This window comes from Anser cygnoides, chromosome 2, assembly GCF_040182565.1.
Source record: "Anser cygnoides isolate HZ-2024a breed goose chromosome 2, Taihu_goose_T2T_genome, whole genome shotgun sequence".
Taxonomy (NCBI): Eukaryota; Metazoa; Chordata; class Aves; order Anseriformes; family Anatidae; genus Anser; species Anser cygnoides.
The window spans coordinates 120,451,105-120,471,595 of NC_089874.1; the positions used below are offsets into that span (position 1 = coordinate 120,451,105).

General features: G+C 35.4%; 1 protein-coding gene across 2 annotated transcripts in view; it reads left to right on the top strand.

Moving 5' to 3' along the window:
• SNTG1 (syntrophin gamma 1) overlaps positions 1 to 20,491 on the top strand; it is a 371,706-nt gene that overhangs the window by 211,075 nt on the left and 140,140 nt on the right. For both annotated transcript variants that reach the window (XM_048072405.2, XM_066992987.1), the window contains 4 exons: positions 881 to 937; positions 9,063 to 9,120; positions 11,497 to 11,540; positions 11,648 to 11,689. In XM_048072405.2, the coding sequence (XP_047928362.1) occupies positions 881 to 937; positions 9,063 to 9,120; positions 11,497 to 11,540; positions 11,648 to 11,689 (201 nt within the window). The remainder of the gene's footprint in view (positions 1 to 880; positions 938 to 9,062; positions 9,121 to 11,496; positions 11,541 to 11,647; positions 11,690 to 20,491) is intronic.

A 20,491-nucleotide genomic window follows, 5' to 3' on the forward strand; every position in this document is an offset into this window, starting at 1 on the left:
TTCTAAATGATCCTTGGGAATAAAGTCAACAAGACAGACTAGGAAAAAAAAGGTCTTTGTTTTTTTAAATGTTCATATTTAAGACAGACACTAGCCTATGGATTTTACACAACAAATTTTAAGAATAGGCAATAAAAGAAAAAAATGAGCCGGTTTAAATAAATCTGCCCATAACAATAGCCATTATGACTTGGTTATGATTTTTAAACCATAGCTGTGAGGTCAGCAGTGACTGCGTTTACATTAGTCTCTTAATTTGGATCAGGAATGTGCCTTGAAATGAGTTTCTGGATCATCTGCACTAATCATGCTTTTCTCATGTCACTGACTGGTTTTGGAGTATGCAAACTGTATTCCTTTTGGATGAAGCTAAATTGGAAAATTGGAAATCGGAAACTGCATTCCAGAAATGCAGTTTACATACTTCAGCATTTAGTGTTCAGTCTGCCTATGGGGCCAATTTAATGCCAGTTAAGTAAGATCTCTGAAATGCATCTGTTTTGGATGATGTATCCTGAATTAACAGTTTAACTCTACAGATCTGTTCTTATTGCTGTACTGGCTGCAGTACAGTAGTGCACACATAGACAGTATCGTATGAACTGGACAAATTCATTTTTGTCTGAGATAACATCTGCTGTTCTTCTGGACTTTGTCACTTACCCCCTGCACCATAGGTTTCATGGGATTTTTGCATTCAGGAAATCACAAGTTTATTATAACAAGAAAAATCAATGTAGGAGGGTAGCACAGAATGGCTTATTAAAGTGTGAATGTGGATGTTATGGAAAAAAGAAAAAAAAAAGACAAACAAAAAAACCACTCTAATTCTAACCAAACTTGATTTAACTTTTTTTTTTTTTTTTTTTTTTTTCTCCAGGAAAGAACAGTAACAATTAGAAGACAGACTGTAGGAGGATTTGGATTAAGTATAAAGGTAGGATATTTTTTTGGTCTTTTATTCCAAATTACACAAAAAGTGTCTTTGTATATAGTGAATTTTAGTGGGGACAAATTATATTTCAGAGGACTAGAAACAATACAGCAAATATGTTCTAGAAAGTTAGCTTCTGTCACAATATGGCAACCAGTAGCTACATTGCCTTGTGGAACAGAAGGCAATGGAAAGATCATCCCATTAAGATTCAAGCCGAGTAGCTCTTTAATAAGATTTGATAGGAGAGTTGAAAAGTGTTTGCAACTGCACAGACTGTACTTTTGTTCAATAGCACTCTAATTTAGGTGGTTGTTAATGAATGTTAAATTACAGTGGCAGGTATAGGGAAGAGCCAATAAGTTCTTAATAGGTTCTCCTACAAAGAATTTCATGTTACTTCAGTGCAATTCATTAGCTCGACAGAAAGCATTATTGCTTACTCATATCGCTTATTTTGCTTACACATCAAGCAACTGTAGTGATTTATCACGTTACCATATTTTGCCTATCCTCAGTAAGAATTAAGAACATGGAAGTGTAAGTGATTCTTTTCGAGGGACAGAGGGTTAATCATTTTTGTCATAATTTTTCTGTAAATCTATATTGCTGCAATATTGAAAACCTTACCTTAGCTCTGAATCTCAGAGATACAATGTTAATTTTATCTTCTAAACAGCAGTCCTCAGCCTCAAAATGGCAATGGAGAAAATCAAGTGTACTTCACATGAATGCAAAGAGCCTTAAATTATGCATATTATGTGGAAGTATAGACTTTCCTGTGAACATCTGCTAGTACTGACCTTATAAGAAATGACTCAGAAGAGGGATTAATTTGCTTTTGTGTTGTCATTGATAAGAATATTGCTGAATAGAAATATTAGTTCTTAAAATATATCTTGGTGCACTTGCTGTTATCTCGTTGACCCACTAAAGACCTCTGTGCAAGGAAAACATATTGCTATTTTGTGGCCAAAACTTTCCACGTGTTTAGTCAACGGTACACAAGTTATTTTCTTGCAGTGTCATTATAGGTTACTGTTCTCTGAATAACGATACAGTAATGCGTGTCAGTGTAACATAAAGTATATGGGTGATTGAGGTTGTTTTTAGTTGGTAGTAAGAAATAGCTGCTTACAGTAAGGATTTTTGAGGTTTGGGAAGCAAATCTCATGAGGTTTATTAAAATTGACTAAAACTGATTTGTTTAGTTATATAATACAAGAGGTTATATTCTAGAATTAAAATTGTGGGGAAAAAAAAGTCAAAATCACCTTGCATTTAAGTATCAGGTAAATTAAAGAAAGTAAAATATCACTGAGAAATATAAATTAAAAAGTGAATGAGCAGATGGTCTTTCTTATATTAGTGGCATTTTTAAAGCAAGATTATTAGATTCAGACAGTTCTGAATAAACTTCTTGGAAGTTGCAACAGTACTTGAAAGTGCCAAAACAAACTATGGATTTTTCAGACTGTGAATTCAGACTAGGAGGGTAGTTCTCTTTTTATGCATTTATGAAAGACCTAACATTCCACATAAATTGAATAAAGTCATGTTTCAATTTAAAAAATCTATATTAAAAACTATATTGAGTGTATTAGAAAAAAATGCAAGAGAATTTACAAACCATGGCATTATATTATTTTACTTAAATGTATTTTCTTGTTTTATTGCATAAATGTTTTAATCAAAATTTATCTAGGTAGTAGAGCTACATAAATTCAGGTTTGAATAGATATTTTCTTTTCAGTTTTTGGAATGACTAATGACCAGATGATGATTGTTAGTTATTCTAACAGATATCCCTTCAACAGATGTCACTAAGTGGACAGATCTCTTTCAACAAAAGAAACTCAAAGTCCCTTGGATGTTATACATTAGGTACTGAAAATGACAAGAATTCCATGGTCTGGCATATTCTGTAGATGTGTATCAAGCAATATGTTTCTTCCTGCTCTAAAAACCAATGAACCTATTTAGCTAGATTCCCCCCCCCTTTTTTTTTTTTTAATTTTTCCTTTTTTGTAATCCCGCGTTTAAAAAAAAAAAAGAGATGACCAATTTGGATAGCCAACACAATCTAAAATAAGTACTTGTTATACGCTTCTATTATGGCATTTAGCTACCAGTAAGAGACAGAACTGGAACTTAACGTAATACTTTTTGCAATTTTTAGGTATGCTGTGCAGTGTCAGTGTCATATTCTGAAAAGTGACAGTTTTCTGTTTTAAAAGGTACCAATCAATGTTCCCTTTTGCAGATGAGTAATAGTTGGTTACTTTGTTTTGCTTTGTTCTGGAAGATTCCTGAACTTTAATTAAAAAATATTTATTTTAATAATAGAAAAAAATATATATCTTTTTAATTAATGCCTTAAAGTAGAGTTCTACAAATCAGCCTGTGGGAAATGGCCAGTACAAGAACCAAACCTACTGCAAACACATTATGAAGTTTACCTCACAGTATATTCAGGGAGTCTTAATGTACAGTAGTTTTGTCTCTTTGGGATCTAGGAGACATAATACCGACTTCCCAAAATAAAACCCATAACTCATATTTTGGACCTAGGCAAAATGCTAGCGGTGGAGAAAAACAAGGGAGATTCTGTACCTGATCCTGACCGATCTATTTCCTGCGTCTTGTGTTTGTTCTGATTTTTGGCACGTGTGTGTACACACTCACACAAAACACATGGCTAATGTAGAGCAGTGTGTATGCTGAGATGCTGTATTTCAACTCTGGAAAGTTCCTACACCTTCCAGAGATGGAGTAGTACTGCAAGAGGTATTTACCAGGAGCTAAATTTCTACATACATCTGAAACGCCAAAGCAGCTTACTTTTGTTTGGCCAACAAGGTTTTTCTCCTGTCTTGGTGCCCACAAGCCAGCTCCACCACTGCCATAGTTTCTTGTGTACCTTTTAAGAAAAAAGCGTCACTGGTCACTTTGTTGTTTTAGGACTTGGTCCCGAGCGCTGCGGTGATTCACAAAGACCTCTTCACAGGGGCCGTGAAGTAGGCAGCTATAGCTGATCAGCCATCTGTGCTTGTTAGTCAGCACACTGGATCGACTTCATCTCTGCATTAGGGCTTCTGGAAAGGCATTTAAGCCAGTGGACGTGTGCGTGCAGGTTTGCTTGTGGCTGGGTGGGATACCTGCTGTCTGCCACTAAGCTGCCACCTCTTACAAAGCAATTTATTCCTCAAGCACATGATTTTTATTTGAGCCACCACATGTTTCAGAGGCTCAGTCTGGATTTTAAGGATTTAAATGAATGTGAATACGCTGCATCTTCTGCTACTGCTATAAAGTGGGGAAGAAAAACAGTAAACCCCTTTTGATTCAGCAGCAGTGCAGGTAATGTAAGGAGTACTTAGGCCTTTCCTCCTCCTTTTGGTAACTGTTTTCCACAACTCCCCCCTTGCAACAGTAGGTCTGTGTCCTGCAACTCTCAGGTTATAGAAGGTTGAGTATTATCTGAGGATTTACGTTTTGGCTGTGGTGTATTTCCAAGGATGCCTTTCATCTGAGATGTGAGTTATACTAGGGCAGTGATTAATGACTCTCACTTTAAAATATTTGCTTGTGCATTGATAGGAATTTGTCAAGTTTTATCTTTCAGCTCTAGGGTATTCTCTCTTTTTTTTTCTGCTAAACACCTGTTTGCTATCAGAAATCTAACATGAGCAAGTCGCCTATTAATTAAGTTTTGGAAGTGTCTTGTCCCACCTTAAATATTCTAGAAAAAAAAAAAACTAAAATATATATATTTTTTTATCATTATTTTTCCTGCAGAGTACAAGGACAAAACAGTTAATAATTCTAAAAGGAAACTCCCCATTTTTCTTTTGGTGACTTGTATATTCTACTTGTCTCTTCTTTTGTGTTTGAACTTTCATGCTCCAACTGAAGTTGTAAAAATCAGATTCAGCTAACTGCTTAAAAAACTGCTTGCAAAATTCATTTTTACATAAGATCCAAAGCTAAGCCCTTTTAAAAATTGATTATAATCCACTCTTTGTAAGTTTGATAGAACAAAAATACTGTTTTGTGTTTTGCTGTACTTCATTTTACTGAAGTTAATGGTAAAAATTTAATTACATTTGGAGCAGAACTGATCTATTCCACACTATTCAGAAGAAATTATTTTCTCATTTCTGAAGTCCCTTTAGAACTCTCGTTAATAAACCTCTGTGAGAAGGAATAGCCATGGAGAAATAGCCATATAGAAATTGATGAATATAGTATATTTCACTCATCACATCTCCCACAAGTTTGAGTTTCTGGGATTTGACAAGAAGCTGCAAAGTGTATGACTTCTGAAAGAACATCATGTCTCTCAATAATTGGAGAGAATGTAGTGTTCTTGAGGAAACAGGCAATAAAAGTTCATTAAATAAATTAAGGTTTTCACTTACAGTGTGACTTCTGGCTACCAGAACTCTGTACAGGGACATTTTCTTGTATCTGTTTTAGCCTTTTTTTGCTGAGACTGTTTGACTTCTTAGTTTGACTCCACCAAATTATCTGTAAAGCAACTGTCTTTCTTACACCTATGGAGATACTTAGGTGATTCTCCTCCTCTTCATTCATTTTGTGATAATCCTTTTTTATGAACAAATTTTCTCTGCATTTCAAGCGGAAGTAGTTTTGTTTTTTTTTTTTTAAAAAAAAATGTTAATTAATAGATGAATCATATAGGTTTATGTTTGCAAATCTATCTTTTCATCTTCAAAGATGTGTACTGGTGGAATTTGGTGTTGAACAGAAAAGTTGCAAAGGGCCAAATAACATTAGAACATTATTGTACATATTGTTTAATTGCCGTCATGATACTTGGCACAATTTTTGCTTATGACATCTAACATTCTCTAAGACAGTTCATGAGCACAGTTCAGAACATTACATGGACCACTCCCAGTAGACAAAGTGTATAAAGTCATGCTATTACAACTGGGAAAAGAGTTTAACTACATGGACATGAGCCATGTTGTGACACTAGATGTTAAGGCTAAAACAGGCAGGGCTGTCTCTGTTAGTAGAATAAATGTTACCTTTTAGTATGAAATAAAAATATATATTCAGCTAATGTGAGGTACTGCAGTTCTCACTTGTTGCACACAATGTTCTTTACACTATAAAACTCTGAGGGTGCTGAAATCCACTGATTGACACCAATTTTTTAGACATCCTCAGTCTCTTTCTCAAAACAAGGCAATAATTTTCTATTATGCTTGGAGCCAAAACTGAAAACAGTCTTTGTCAAGAAAAAATTTTTCATTTTGGTTAAGCTTTTTTTTTTTTTTTTTTCCTCATGCGACTAAACGTCAGAGAAAAAGCTTTAATATGTAAAAACTGGGATAAGAAACAATCTTCAGATCGGTATCGTGTGACACTTAGAAAGGTGGTGTGGGTGACCTTTAAACTAATGGCCAAAGTCCAGGACTGTGAGCTTCAAACAGCTGCCAGTGATTAAAGATTGCTTTGCTTCTTTTAGCAGGACCACTTCTGGAGGTGGGCAGCTACCTTTAGTCCTGGCTAATACTTCCACAACTTGTCTGCTTAAGGAACAATGACAAAGAAAATTTGCATTGTGAAGATCAGTGGTAGAGTCTGTTTGAGGGCTGAACTATTAAGCCTTTAGCAACATTAATTGACATGTATTATTTCCTTCCACTGGTCTGGGGTTGAAAGGGGGTGGGAGGGTGTTAAGCAATGAAAAAATAACCAATGTTCACAGAGCTTTCTGAAGCAGTGTATCTTTAGAGCCTGTAAAGCCAGACATGCGTGTACTTTTTATTTTACAGAGAATCAAATATGAAGAATGCAGGATGCAAGGCTGCATTGTCAATCAGAAGTAATATTAAGTAACATATTGGAAGAATACGTTTACTTGCTGCAGATTGTTGAAGATGACTGGGTATAGATATCTGGTCAGCTATATTCTCTTTCCACATATGAATTTTTGTTTCTTAGAACAGCAGGCAATACCTCCTTTATTTAAAAATATTAAAATATATATTTTTATTTTAAAAATATTTAATTTTTTTTAAACAAATATTTAAAAAAATATTTAAAAAGTTTAAAGGAATTGTTCATACTGGCTAGATGGGGTTGCAGTGAAGAGGTCTTTTTTTTTTTTCAGCAGGGCATTTCTGGATGCTTCTTCAAAACTGCAGTGTAAGTGGAGTTAGATGTAGTGGGTGAGCGAGGACAATATAGTGCTGTTTTTGGAATAACATTAATATCCCTCTTTGGAATCATTAATATTTACCAGAGAATTGAGTTTAAGGAGGGAGAGAGGCCAGTTTACTGGGGGGGGGGGGGGAGGAAGTTAGTGATGTTGAGTTTTAGACCTTGCACTAGCTGAACTTCAAATATCCTGGAAAGTGCAATATCTGTGTAACATATTGGAGGCTTAGGGAGGGAACTGGCACAATGATTCTTCTGTTTGTTTGAAAACTACAGAAGTTAAATGTGCATGTGGCTGAGGAAACCTCTGAAGAGAGTAGGGTGATCCTTATAAACTTAGTGAGCTTGAGCTAGTAATCTTAGGTGAAGCCAACCTTTATGGTTGCTGTTCCTCTGATGAAAACCATCAAAAGATGTTTAGCAGGTTATAATGCTACGAATTGTTTGGTTTGAATAGCTGTCGAAACCTGACTGAAATGAAGGTAGCCATCTGTGGAGTGAACGCTCAATCCATACAGCAAATATCAATATGTTCTGTGTTTGTAATGCCAATAGAACTTTACGTGTAGACAAATAATTGTCTATTATTAGTGAGATCCCTACTACCTCAAAGTTTTTAGGACCATTTGTATTGATTGTTGCTACCAGATGGAACTTTAATCCTATGGGAAATTTAGCTTGTTTCCTTGCATTCGTCTAGGACACATATGCAGTGGCAGAGATGAGAGGTTCTTCCTTTGCTCAGGTTTAAAATTTAAAGACTTTAGGAGTCTGTCCATACACAGAGAGAGCCGCAGAAACGTGTTTTCTATGGTTTTCTTCTTCTCTGTTCCATGACAGAAATAGCTGTTGAGTGCAGATGTCTGTTCAGTTTCAAACAGTTGGTTATTGAATGAAGAAGGGGATATGTACTAATCCTTAGACCATCAAAATATCCAGGTCAGTCCATTCCACGCAATGAAACTGGGTGCCAGGACCTAAGAAGGCCAGTTTCCAAAGAAAAAATTGTCTGCTAAAGAGAAGAGTAAGCAAACATTTAACTAGGATTCTTAGGCAAAATGACAGTGTGACAGGCTGTCATTTCTGATGATCTGAATTTGTACAGGTTACATGCACCCTGGCACTTTGATGCTATGTTCAGAGGAAGAAAAATAGTTGTGGCTCTGTTATATGCTTTTTCATTTTCTTTCCTTTCTTTCTTTCTTTTTTTTTTTTTTTTTCCTTAGTGTCCTTTTTACTTAAGGTTTCTTTTTAATACTTTGAGAATCATGAATGCTTCCAGTCCCACAAGGATAAATTGAATGAAACAACAGCATTGAATTGCTGTTGAACTGTTGAATTATCATCCAGCTTTCCTTTATTTTCCCACATTTATTGAACGCCTACTGTTCCATTTCTTAATGTTTTCTTTTCTGTCGCTTGTTAGTTATCCTACAGCTTTGCTCACTCTTTGTGCATGTGTGACAGAAATGGAAACAAATAAAGGCTGCTTTTGAGATGAAAGACCAAACTTGCCTTTCTTGGGTTTTGGTTTACCTGTTTCTTACCAGCATGAAAACAGAGTGGTCACAGCATGGTTTCCATTGTGGTGTTATGGCCATTCTGCCTTTGTAGGACACAGTTTCATACATTAAACTACACGGACTCTGCAGAAACTGATGTCCTTCTTCAAGTCTTGTAGAATTTTGAACATCATCCAATTCACTTCCTGAGGTAATGATGGCAACTGAGAGCTTCTATAGGTGAGGCAATAAGAAATTAATCCCAATCAACTCTTAATTAGAATGAAGAAATGGAGAAAAAAGAGGAAAATGTAGGATCAGAATTATTTTCTTGGTCTCTCTGAAAGCTACACTTACAGAAAGGGTAAAATATAATTTCAAGCAAAAATATTTCCAGTAACTCATGAGATTTCCATTTATTCTCTTTTCAGGGTGGAGCAGAACATAATATTCCAGTGGTCATTTCTAAGATTTCCAAAGAACAAAGAGGTGAGTGTCAGATTATTACACTATGTTTTGATATGCTCCTTAAAGCAAGGTGCCTCAAGTCCTGCCTTCAGGAATGTTAAATAGATGCTATTGACGTACTATTTCTCTCTTCATGACATCAAGATCTCTCTATTCTTTAGAACTATTTTATGTAACATACAGAACTTATATTTGGAATAGCTTTTTTTTGTTTGTTTTGTTTTTTCAACACTGTCTTCAATTATTTCTTAAAAGTTCTTGTGAAGTATAATTTTAAGGGGAAAAATAGGAAGCCATTTAGGGAATGAAAATATTTTACAAATTTAAGTAATGAAAAATTGAATAATTCTGTCTTATATTTCTGAATTGTTATTGCCAGAAAGCAGTAGCATATCAAAAGTTTGGCCTTTAAAGCATGTGAATACAAAAAGAGAATGTCTGTCTCTTTATACTGAGTTGAGTAGTAAGGTAGTACTCAGACAGGAGTGGGTAGTGGCAGAACCTTGATAATACCCTGTGTTATTTCAACATTAGATGCTGTGCTATGTAAACCTTTGCAGCAACTGATACACAGCAAAACTGGTACTGCATTAAGGTCTTAACCGTGCTTATTATTTAACCGTGCTGTTTTGAAATTGTTAGAATGATATAGTATGTGCTAGGAAAATGGCTAATTGTTAAAAAGCTCATGATGTGCTCAACGATGAGAGATGCAGCAACGCTGTGAGTCAGTAGTTCTAGAATGTATTTATTTTCTCTATGTTTTTGTATATTTGTGTTCATATGCGTAAGGTCAGAAACTTAAACTTGGAAGCATTTTCCTCCATCTGTAATGCAATAATTCTGGAATGCTGCCTCTGCTCAATTAAAAAGCTTGAGTATAAGAAAAAATGTCATATTCACCCACATACTGCAGATAAAGAAAGGTACAGGGGAATCTTGGAATATTGGGAATTGAAATTTGACCCCTAAACCTAGAAGTTGCATGTAAAGAGGCTACCGAGTAGCAGGGAATTAGTCCCTAGGGAAAGCAATAAGGTTAACCTAAAGAAGTTATACTTGTGACTCCATTTTTTTTCAGTATAAATATAAGTAATACCTAATAATGTGGCATATATTGCATATAGTAGCTATTAAAAAGCTTTTAAGCACTGCAGGAAAAATAAGAAACGTAGATCCAAGTTTAATTGAGCACACAAATGTGCACCCTGTTTTCTTTTATTATTGTTATTATTATTGTTATTTTTTTGCTATAATAACTAATGCAGTATTTCTAACCTCAATACATAGTTGAGTTATAAACTCCATTATTGCTTTATATAAAAATACTGCTGATTTTTAGAGAGCTAGTCATGAGGGACATCTCTTATGTAGAACGAGACTATGCAATTGTCATGCCATGTGTCTGTGCTAGGCATCTTGGATACAGAAAATGCAGTTTAGCCCAGAGCCTGTAACTCAAAGCTTTGGAGGCTTAGTTCTGCCCTCTTCCCAGTGGCATTCCAGTTTTTTTTGTTGTTTTTGTTTTTGTTTTTTTTGGACCTCTAAACAAAAATATGTCAGCTGATGCATTTCTGAAAACCAGCATTATACATAGAGTGCTTACGTCATGTACAAATGTTCATATATATATAAGTCCTGTGTCTAAAGCAGAATATTATATGCATTTATTTTAAAAACAAAAAAACCCACACCGTACCCATATTTTTTTATCCTCCAATAATTTAAGCATTCTTTGCTACATCTAGCCTAATAAAGCCAGTTCTTCAAACATATTGAGTATCATAATTTATATGAATATTAATGCCAGTCTTACAACTCATGTAAAGAAGTTAAAATTAGTTAGATCAAGTCAAGTTTCAGACTTTCTAGACAGCATCTTCTGTGATGTTTTGGAATGCTATAGATAAATAATTTCATGTTTTCTGTTAACATTCATAATCAAAGATGTAGGATCTAAAGATTCTTTGGTAAAGGCTTGCAAATTAAAAGTTGTCCTTCATAAGTAGGTCTGGAGTCTCTATATTGTTTTTTCCTCAGAACTAATAAGAAATAATCTCTCTCAGGCAAATAGGACCTAGTTTCACAGTCATTCTCTGTTCAGAGAAAAAAATGCCATACCTCACCATAATGGCCCAAAAGATGCTAGAGACTGACGTTTCAGATGCTAGAGACTGATGTTTCAGAGTCTTGGTACTTCGGATGGGTAGACTCCTTCATTGTAATGCTGATATGCTGGTGTTCGGGGGTTAAAAAAAGAATCCAAATAATTTATTTAGAAGTTTTTTGTTTTTTTTTTAAGAATATGGAAAAACATTAAATGAAGTAGGAATACAAGTACAAGCAATATGGGATGTTTTGTGCAAAACAAATGAAAAATATGCTTTTTGTTTTCAGCGGAACTTTCAGGTTTGCTCTTTATAGGAGATGCAATTCTGCAGGTGAGTAAAATGGCAAGTTCCTTTATTTATATTTTTCTAGAAAAGTGAAATGAAATCTATACTTATGAAATGTAGAGTAAGTCTTCTCTTTATTTTTTTAATAACAGATTAATGGAATTAATGTGAGAAAATGCAGGCATGAAGAAGTGGTGAGCTTTTCTGATTTTAAGTCTACTTTCTGTATTTTGTAGATATTGAAATTATAGCAGTGCACTTGTATCATCTATATTATTGTTATATCTAGAAAAAAAAAACTGTACATTCTAGCATGGTAAAACTGATCTTAGTAGGCTTGTTATAATTACTGCCCTCAGATAGGTTTTTCTGTATTAAAGGTGATTATTTTATTATGAGGATATTAGCTGTACATATTCTGAACATTCTTTTTCTGGCTTATACCTATTAAATTTCAGCAGTGCTAAACCTTTCTGGCTGTGTGAGGTCATTTTAATTTCAAAAGCTGTAATTTGCACTATGTTGGAATTTATTTATTTTAAAAAACAAAACAAAACACTATTTAGCAATCAAAACAAAACTATTATTCTGGCTTCCTTTCTCTGGCTGTTACTTACAAGGATGCTCTCCTTCCTCAGTTGAGCCATAAGGGTTTAAAAGAACAGTGAATTGAGATTTGATCTAGAGAAGTCGTGTATTTGAGAGCTCTGTAGTAGGCTAGTTCCCTTGGTATATCAGCTTTAGTAAAAGTGTCATATATTTTTGTTATGTTTGTCTTTTTGAGGCTACTTAAGTACTTTCAGAAGTAAGAAACACTATACTTCTGAAAATAATGCCAGAACAGAGAAGATTGCCAAAGAAGTTATCCTTAAATCCTGCATAGGTACATATAATTTATTACCTGTAAAGCTTACTTTGCCAATTCAAAAATTTAGTATTTAATACTATAATCTATGACAGATCATTAAATGTATGCCATTCAGGTATAAAAAGCACACGTTAATAAAGATTAATTTCTGATGAACAAATTAGTGCAGGCTGAAAGCTTAGATCAGTGCACTCTTCCATCTCTCAGAGTGCATTTTTGCACTGGTTTTGTGTTGCAAATCGTGCATCATTCTTTAGAGCCTTAATCCACCTTCTGCGTACGTAGGCTTACAATCATATTTGCAGTAGTTTTAAACTTCAGCTGTGCAACAGTGATCAGATTTAAATCTTTTATAAGCTTACTATAGTTGTTTGGTTTAATGTGCATTAATACGGTAAATTTCTCAATGGCATTTCAATGGGGTGTTGGATTTTCAAGACATGAAAACAATATATTAATAGAAGTGCAGAGTTGCACATGCAAAGGCAAACTGAAAACTGGAAAGTTTAATCAAATGTGCCCAAAGGGGCAGGCAGATTGACATAGAGTAGCAAGGTATTGTTGTGTTAAAGTTTGCTTTATACCTTTCTATCCTACATAACCTGCTTCTCAGACTCCTTATAGGTAATTCTTTCTGAATGATAATAATAAAAAGAAAACATTTTATCTTACCAGTTTTGAATGTATCTTTGTGTGATCTGCAGCGGAGTTATAAAACCAATATATGTAAAAAAAAAAAAAACATAGCAAATGAACTCTGATAATCTCCTAGTATTTTTCAGATACGTTCACTTTCAAGTGATATATATGTATGTGGATTAAATTTGTTTTAAAGCCTGAGTATAATCTCTACTGCTATAGTAGTTGTATATAATTATATATCTGTTTATACATTGTTCATTTGAGTGTGATTTTAGGTATAGCCCTGGGTAAAGAGCAAGTACAGAAACTGTTTTGCCAGCAGGATTTATAGGTGGATTTTGTTTGCAGCATGCCCTGTGGAGTTTGAGTTGTTCTAGCACTCCTGTCTTGCAGAGTTTTTATTGAATATGGGATCCATAGCTCTAATCTCAAGGTAACAGAGAAAATAGGAAGTATGGGGGGTATACTTCCTCACAGCAGAGAGTGGAACAGCAATGGAGACTTAATTTTCAATCCTTATCACATCTAGGTACTTTTAAAATGCCTATGCAAGTTTCATGAGCTTTGTTTTATTCTGATTTTATTTTATTTTTTGTAACTAATTAAGACATAGCAGGTATCATGTGAGATTATATTGATGTTTTGCTTTGTCCTGATGTCTTAGAAAATACTTACTATAAACGCCTATGAAATTTTTTTGCAGTGTGTGAAGCTGAAACTTCCCATAGGAAATTCAGACTTGTATATGTATCTGCAGTTCGAATCCTGTTAATGTTTATTCTTGTTCTTTTCTAGATCCAACACTTCTTGCTGTTTGCAGAAACATTTTAAGCAAATGTCCTAACCTCATAACTCTGTAATGAAAAAATCTGCATCATAATCAGTGCAGCTTATGATATTACACCAGTGACAATTGGCTCTAGTATTTCACCATGCTGTTTTTACTACACTACACAAATAAGATTATTTTTCCATTTGAATTTCAAAATTAAATAGTTTTATCAGATTAGGGCTTTCTTTCATAGCAGGGAGAATCTTTCCTTGTTATACGGTAAATTTAGTTGGCTTAACAGTTGTGGGTACTCTTGTTGTCCTTTGTTGTCTGCCATTAGTTATTCAATCTGGTGATGTAGCATTCAGTGATGCACAGGTCATCTTATTCCACAAGTATACTATAACCTGAAGCCTGAGTATGACAAATCGATATATAGATAAGACACTTATAAGACTGGATATGTAGGTTTATTCATTTCCAGTATACCTTACTAGAAGTATCTGCTCAGTTCCTTTCTGAATTTTCTTAGCTTTAGGTGAGTCACTTAATTTTGAGTTTATTTTTCTGTTTGTAGAAGATGAAGATATTATTCATTACCGTGAAAAGATACTATGAGTTTCTATCAAAGACAGAAGTCAGCTTGTTATTCAGCTTGGATTTTAAAGAATCCCATCTGAGTACAATGTAACGTTGCTTCACTCCAAGAGCTGTCCTATGGTGAAATAAATACATGCTGTCTGTAGTGAAATATTGGCACAGGGAGAGGTTGGGGAGGAGGGGGATTTATAATTTTCTTTAAAAATATCTCCCAATATCATATTGGCAGTTTCTCTCCAAAAGTATAGTCTCAGGTTGAATTTGGAAGTAGGGAGAGTCTGTTACATCCTTTAATTTACATGAATTTTTGCTCTTTCTATTCTAGATATATTCATTATTTCTTTGACTTTTTTTTGACTCTCCTTAACATTTTACAAGACTGTTTGAAAGCTGATATTAGGAATAGTATGCATAGACAGTCATATAAGTTTAGGCTTTTGTCTGATGAATTTGGTCCTATAGTGCATAAGGTGTCAATCCACACACCTAGTCTTTTAAGGGCTCACAATTAATACGATAATTCATAAGGCTAGAAACTAATACATCTGTAGCCTGGAAACTAATTCATCTGTAGACCTTACCTCCACTTAATGTTCAAACATATAGATAGGCAATCAGCAGTATAATGCTGTTCTTGCAACACGTGGATTTTTTTTGGTGGTTCTAGGGCTAGCCACTCCATCACTAACAATGAAGAAATGTTATGTGACAGTGAGAGGACCTTCTGTGAGCTACTCCCTTCAAGCTACCACTTAGTAGCTTGGAGTAGAAGTGTATGTGTCAACTCAGTTGCATACTATCGAGAAGCTTGTGTTGGATCTAGTGCATCTGGATGTTAGGAAGTACTTCTTTACCGAACGGGTTATTAAGCATTGGAACGGGCTGCCCAGGGAGGTGGTGGAGTCACCATCCCTGGAGGTCTTTAAAAGACGTTTAGATGTAGAGCTTAGCGATATGGTTTAGTGGAGTACTTAGTGTTAGGTCGGAGGTTGGACTCGATGATCTTGAGGTCTCTTCCAACCTAGAGAAATCTGTGAATCTGTGAATCTGTGAATCTTTTCTAGCAAAATGACCCGAAATGGGATGTCCACGTGCATTGCATTGTAGCTTTGGCTTTCTCCTTTTCCCTGTAATTGTAGCAGGGCTGTAACTGTACCTGTGATTGATATCAGTGATATATATTGAAGATTATATGAAGGTGATGGCATAGAAACAGTTGCTTAATTGCAATCATGTGCAACTGACAAAGCTCTTACTCTGATTTTTTCTTTTAAATGTGTTTTCATCAAAACTTTTTTAAAAATCCATTATTAATAGTTTCAGTAACATTTTTTGTAATGTTTTTTTAAAGAAGAATGAGCATATTGTATTTATAAGGCAGGACATGAAACCAAATGATCTGAAATCTCACTCTGTCTTGACTTTTACGAATATATCTTTTGGTAAATGAAGTTTTTATGTTATCTTTAACTGTGAAACAGAGACCTATACTATTATCAGGTTTAGTTCACTGAATTATATGAAGTACTTCAGAATCTGTTAGAGAAAAGGATCTTTAGAAAATGTTTTCTATTAATATTGTGCTGTTTGGTGATAGTGATAACAGCAGCCTGCACATACACATTAACTCCTTGTCATATTATGTGGCAGAGATCCTGTACTGTAAAACTCATAGCACAGCCATTTAATTCTTTCCTCTGTAGATTGGATGAGGGCTTTAAATATTGAATCTGTGTAGTCAGCACTTCTGAGAGGAAAAAAAAAAATTATTCTTCAATTTGAACCTTTTGGAAATCCAATAGTTTTCTTCATAAGAAGAGGCCAAGTTATTACTTCTTCCATATAGCCGTTGTTTTCTACATGAGACTCATGGATTACAAGAAAAATGATAACATCACTTTAACTACCCTGGTATAATTAATGAAAACTTTTGTGATACTGTATTTATAATGTGTTTATTGTTTGTGAAATTTGGAGCTAATAATCTGACATGTATTTCAGCATTGATTTGAAATGAATGTACATCAGGTAGAATAGAACCTAGCAGGTGGAAATAGTTTGCTGTCTTTTCTTTAGGTTGGTTGGTTTTGGAGGTTTTTTTTTTTTTTTTTCCTGTGTAGTAGAAATTTCTTGTATTAAAATACATCTTGGAGTTTCATTCTTACATGTGTTTAGCTATGCTTTCAGTGTTCAAATAAATATTTCTCATGTCATACTCAGAAAAGACTCAAACTTATTTAAGAACTTTGATGTTAGACTTTTTAAAAACACCAATTTGTGCTGCATGTCTTCCCAACTTATATCTTTTTCTCAAGATAGCTCTCCCTATATTGGTCATTTTATCAAGACTCCACCTTTTAAAACTTTTCATCAGTTCTAGTGAGTTTTAGTAGATGGGGTAGAATACGTTCCCCTCTGCTCTGGTCAGGCCTCACTTGGAGTACTCTGTCCAGTTCTGGGCTCCCCGGTACAAAAAAGACAGGGAACTCCTGGAAAGAGTCCAGTGGAGGGCCACAAAGATGATACAGGGCCTGGAGCATCTTCCCTATGAAGAAAGGCTGAGAGACCTGGGTCTGCTCAGCCTGGAGAAAAGAAGACTGAGAGGGGATCTCATCAATGTGTATAAATACCTGAGGTGTGAGAGACAGAGGGATTTGGCTAACCTCTTTTCAGTGGTTTGTGGGGATAGGACAAGGGGCAATGGCCACAAGATAGAGCACAGGAAGTTCCGCACCAATACACAAAAGAACTTCTTCACAGTGAGGGTGACGGAGCACTGGAACAGGCTGCCTAGGGAGGTTGTGGAGTCTCCCTCTCTGGAGATATTCAAGGCCTGTCTGGATGCCTACCTGGGTAGCCTGCTCTAGGGAACCTGTTTTGGCAGGGGGGTTGGACCCGATGATCTTTCGAGGTCCCTTCCAACCCCTTCAATTCCGTGATTCTGTGATGCCACCATGACTAATATTAAGTCAATATGATTGGTATTTTTATTTTCTTTTTACATAGCTATGGTTCTCAAAGTGAAAATCCATTGGGATTTAGTGTGATAAGACTGAAAGACAGAATCAACAGTTACGGTGTGAGACCCTTCAGACAGTTGCCATTGCTTCTTTCTTTGGCATGCAGTTCTATTAAGGCTGAAAGCCTGTGCTGCAGAGAAAATAGACAACTGAGCAGAGGTTTTAATGTGTGTGCCCTTAGACTTGATTGGTTTGTGACCTTGTTTACATTGATACTTTAATTGTTTACGTTGATACTTTACTTAACCTGGCCTTGAACACCTCCAGGGATGAGGCATCCACAGCTTCTCTGGGCAACATGTTCCAGTGCCTCATCACCCTCTGAGTGAAGAATTTTCTCCTAACCTCTAATCTCCCCTCTTTTAGTTTAAAACCGTTCCTTCTAATCCTATCATTATCTGCCTAAAAAATTGTTGTCTTTTTTATAAGCTGCCTTTAAATACTGAAATGCCATAATGAGGTCTCCCTGGAACCTCCTCTTCTCCAGGCAGAACATCCCCAGCTCTCTCAGCCTTTTTTCATAGGAGGGGTGCTCCAGCCCTCTGATCATTTTCATGGCTCTCCTCTGGACCGACTCAGAGATTCACATCCTTCTTGTGCTGGAGGCCCCCAGACCTGGGTACAGCACTCCGAGTGGGTCCTCAAGAGTGCAGAGCAGAGGGACACAGTCACCTCCCTCACCCTGCTGGCCACTCCTATGGTGATGCACCCCAGGATGCAGTTGGCCTTCTGGGCTGCAAGTATGCACTGCCGGCTCACGTCAAGGCTTTCATCCACCATAACACCCAAGTCCTTCTCTTCAGGGCTGCTCTCAATGAGTTCTTCTCCCGGTCTGTACTCACGTCTGAGATTGAATAGCTGTACAATAACTGAAAAATAAGAAAATGCTTGTAGAGCACTAGAGGCCTAATTATTTTAAATCTGTTTCTGAGTGGCTGTTATTTCATAAGACACAGTCCACTAGTTGTTGCTAGTTGTTGTTTTGTTTTTTTTTTTTTAACTTGGAATAATTACTTCATAATAATATAGTCGGATTATACAAGAATAGCATAGAGAGGATCGAGTGCCACCAAATGGCAAATGAAACAAAAATACACAAAGCACTCTGTGAGTTCCGAACAATTTAGTGTAGGAAAAAAAGAAACCTTTTATAGGCATAAATATCTTCCCAGGTCACTAATACATTTTTTTTCATTTATGCATATGAACTAGAAAATATTGTATGAAAGGCAACAACAGAATTTTCTTTAAACAAGAAATAGCCATGTGATATAGACTCTTGAGAAATGTTCACCTGTAAAAGTCACCTTCTTTATTTCTTACAGCTTGTCATGGACCCAAGACATTAAATAGGACAAAACAGAGTACATGCACTATTTTAGCTAGTCAGAAAGATTCACAAATAAAAGACATGCTCAAAAAAGTGCAAATATGCATATGCAGGCATAGAGAGTTATGACATTTTCTCAGCAGTTACTATATCTGATTTAACTAATCAGATTTGTCATTGTTCTGGGTATAGAAAAATCAGATGGGTGCAAGGAAGAAACTTTATATCCAGGGGTTATCTCACACCTGTGCATATTTTTAGGTGTCCCCCCCCCCCTTTTTTTTTCTCTCTATGATGGGTCTTTGTCTTCTGACAGTTTGTTCAGTGGAGGAGGAAGGAGAAAGGAGGATGGATTCTATATATTTTTCATTAGTATCCAGTGTTGGACTGTTCCAGCCAGATACATGGAGGTTTCCAGATGGCCCACTTCTCAACCACTAGTATGGTACAGTATAGTACTGCTGTTCTGGTATCTGTTTGTCAGCACTGGGCCTATTTTCTAGGTATATCCTTTTTATCTTTTTTTTTTTTTTTTTTCTTAGTGGTGCCTTGATAATACTGGTATCTTTCTACAAGTTCAGTTTGGTACTGCCAGTTTCCCATTAGTTGTTCTGCAAGATGGTGCTAGTAAAGCTGCTTATGCTAGTAAGAGATTCACAGATCACAACAAAAACTCTGGTGCAGATGTTGTGACAGAAGGAAGAAATTCTTCATTAAAATTGACAATGGTTACCCTTTCTTCAGATTGTAGTGCACAGACACGCAGACAGTATTGCCTCACCATGCTGTTTGTACTTTTCTGAACAAGATGGGAAGTAGTCAGTGCTCAGGTTGAAATGGCATTACCAGGATAATGACGTGTATCTGTAAATTATGTCTAGTAAATGTAGAATGTAGGTAGCTCTGTTCTATTTCACGTGGCCTTGTCAAGCCAGTCCCAATTCAGAATACGTCAAAGGTTCTAATTATACTCACCCATTAAAAGGAAAGTTCAAGGGAATAATTTGCATTAAAACAACTCCCATGTTTTAGCACATTGGTGTGCAGTACTAAGTTCTGAGGGTATCTCTGAATTCCCTGAAATACTGAAATACCTTCTTATAATATTCTGAATATAGCGTATTTACATATTAAATGATTAGACATATTTAACAGGATCTTCATCATACCTCAGTAATCTTAAGGTTTTTTTTGGCATCTTTTATACAGTCATATTTACATAAAGATATAATATAAAACACACTAAAAATCCCCTGTGCACTTCAGGTCATAATGCATTATTTCTGAATTACTGATTGCAGAGAAAAGTGTAAGTGAGAGATAACATTTGCCTTAATGAAAGCTAATAGATGAAACATAGAGTTTAAACATCTTTCACCCTGAAAGATTACAAGGTTTTACAAGCTATTTAAAGCATCATTCTATCAATCAATAAATGAAGTTTTAGGGTTAAATGAATCAAATGCACAACAATGACCACAGAAACAAATCTTTGAGACAAAGTAGTATTTTTTTTCTAATTAAAATCTTGGGATCTTTGGAATTTGGCAGTACAAAGACATTTAAAATTTTACTTTAACCTCTGCAACTACAGCTCTTAATATCCGACAAGTTATCAAGTCCCAAATTTTTATATCTCAGTAGGAAAGTGTTATCTAAATGCAAGACTGTGCTATTTTGAATCATCTTTTTATATAGTTGTTCCTTAGATAACTTTGAGTTATGTAGCATCAGCATTGTTTTCCTATTTTCTGAATTTCTGTA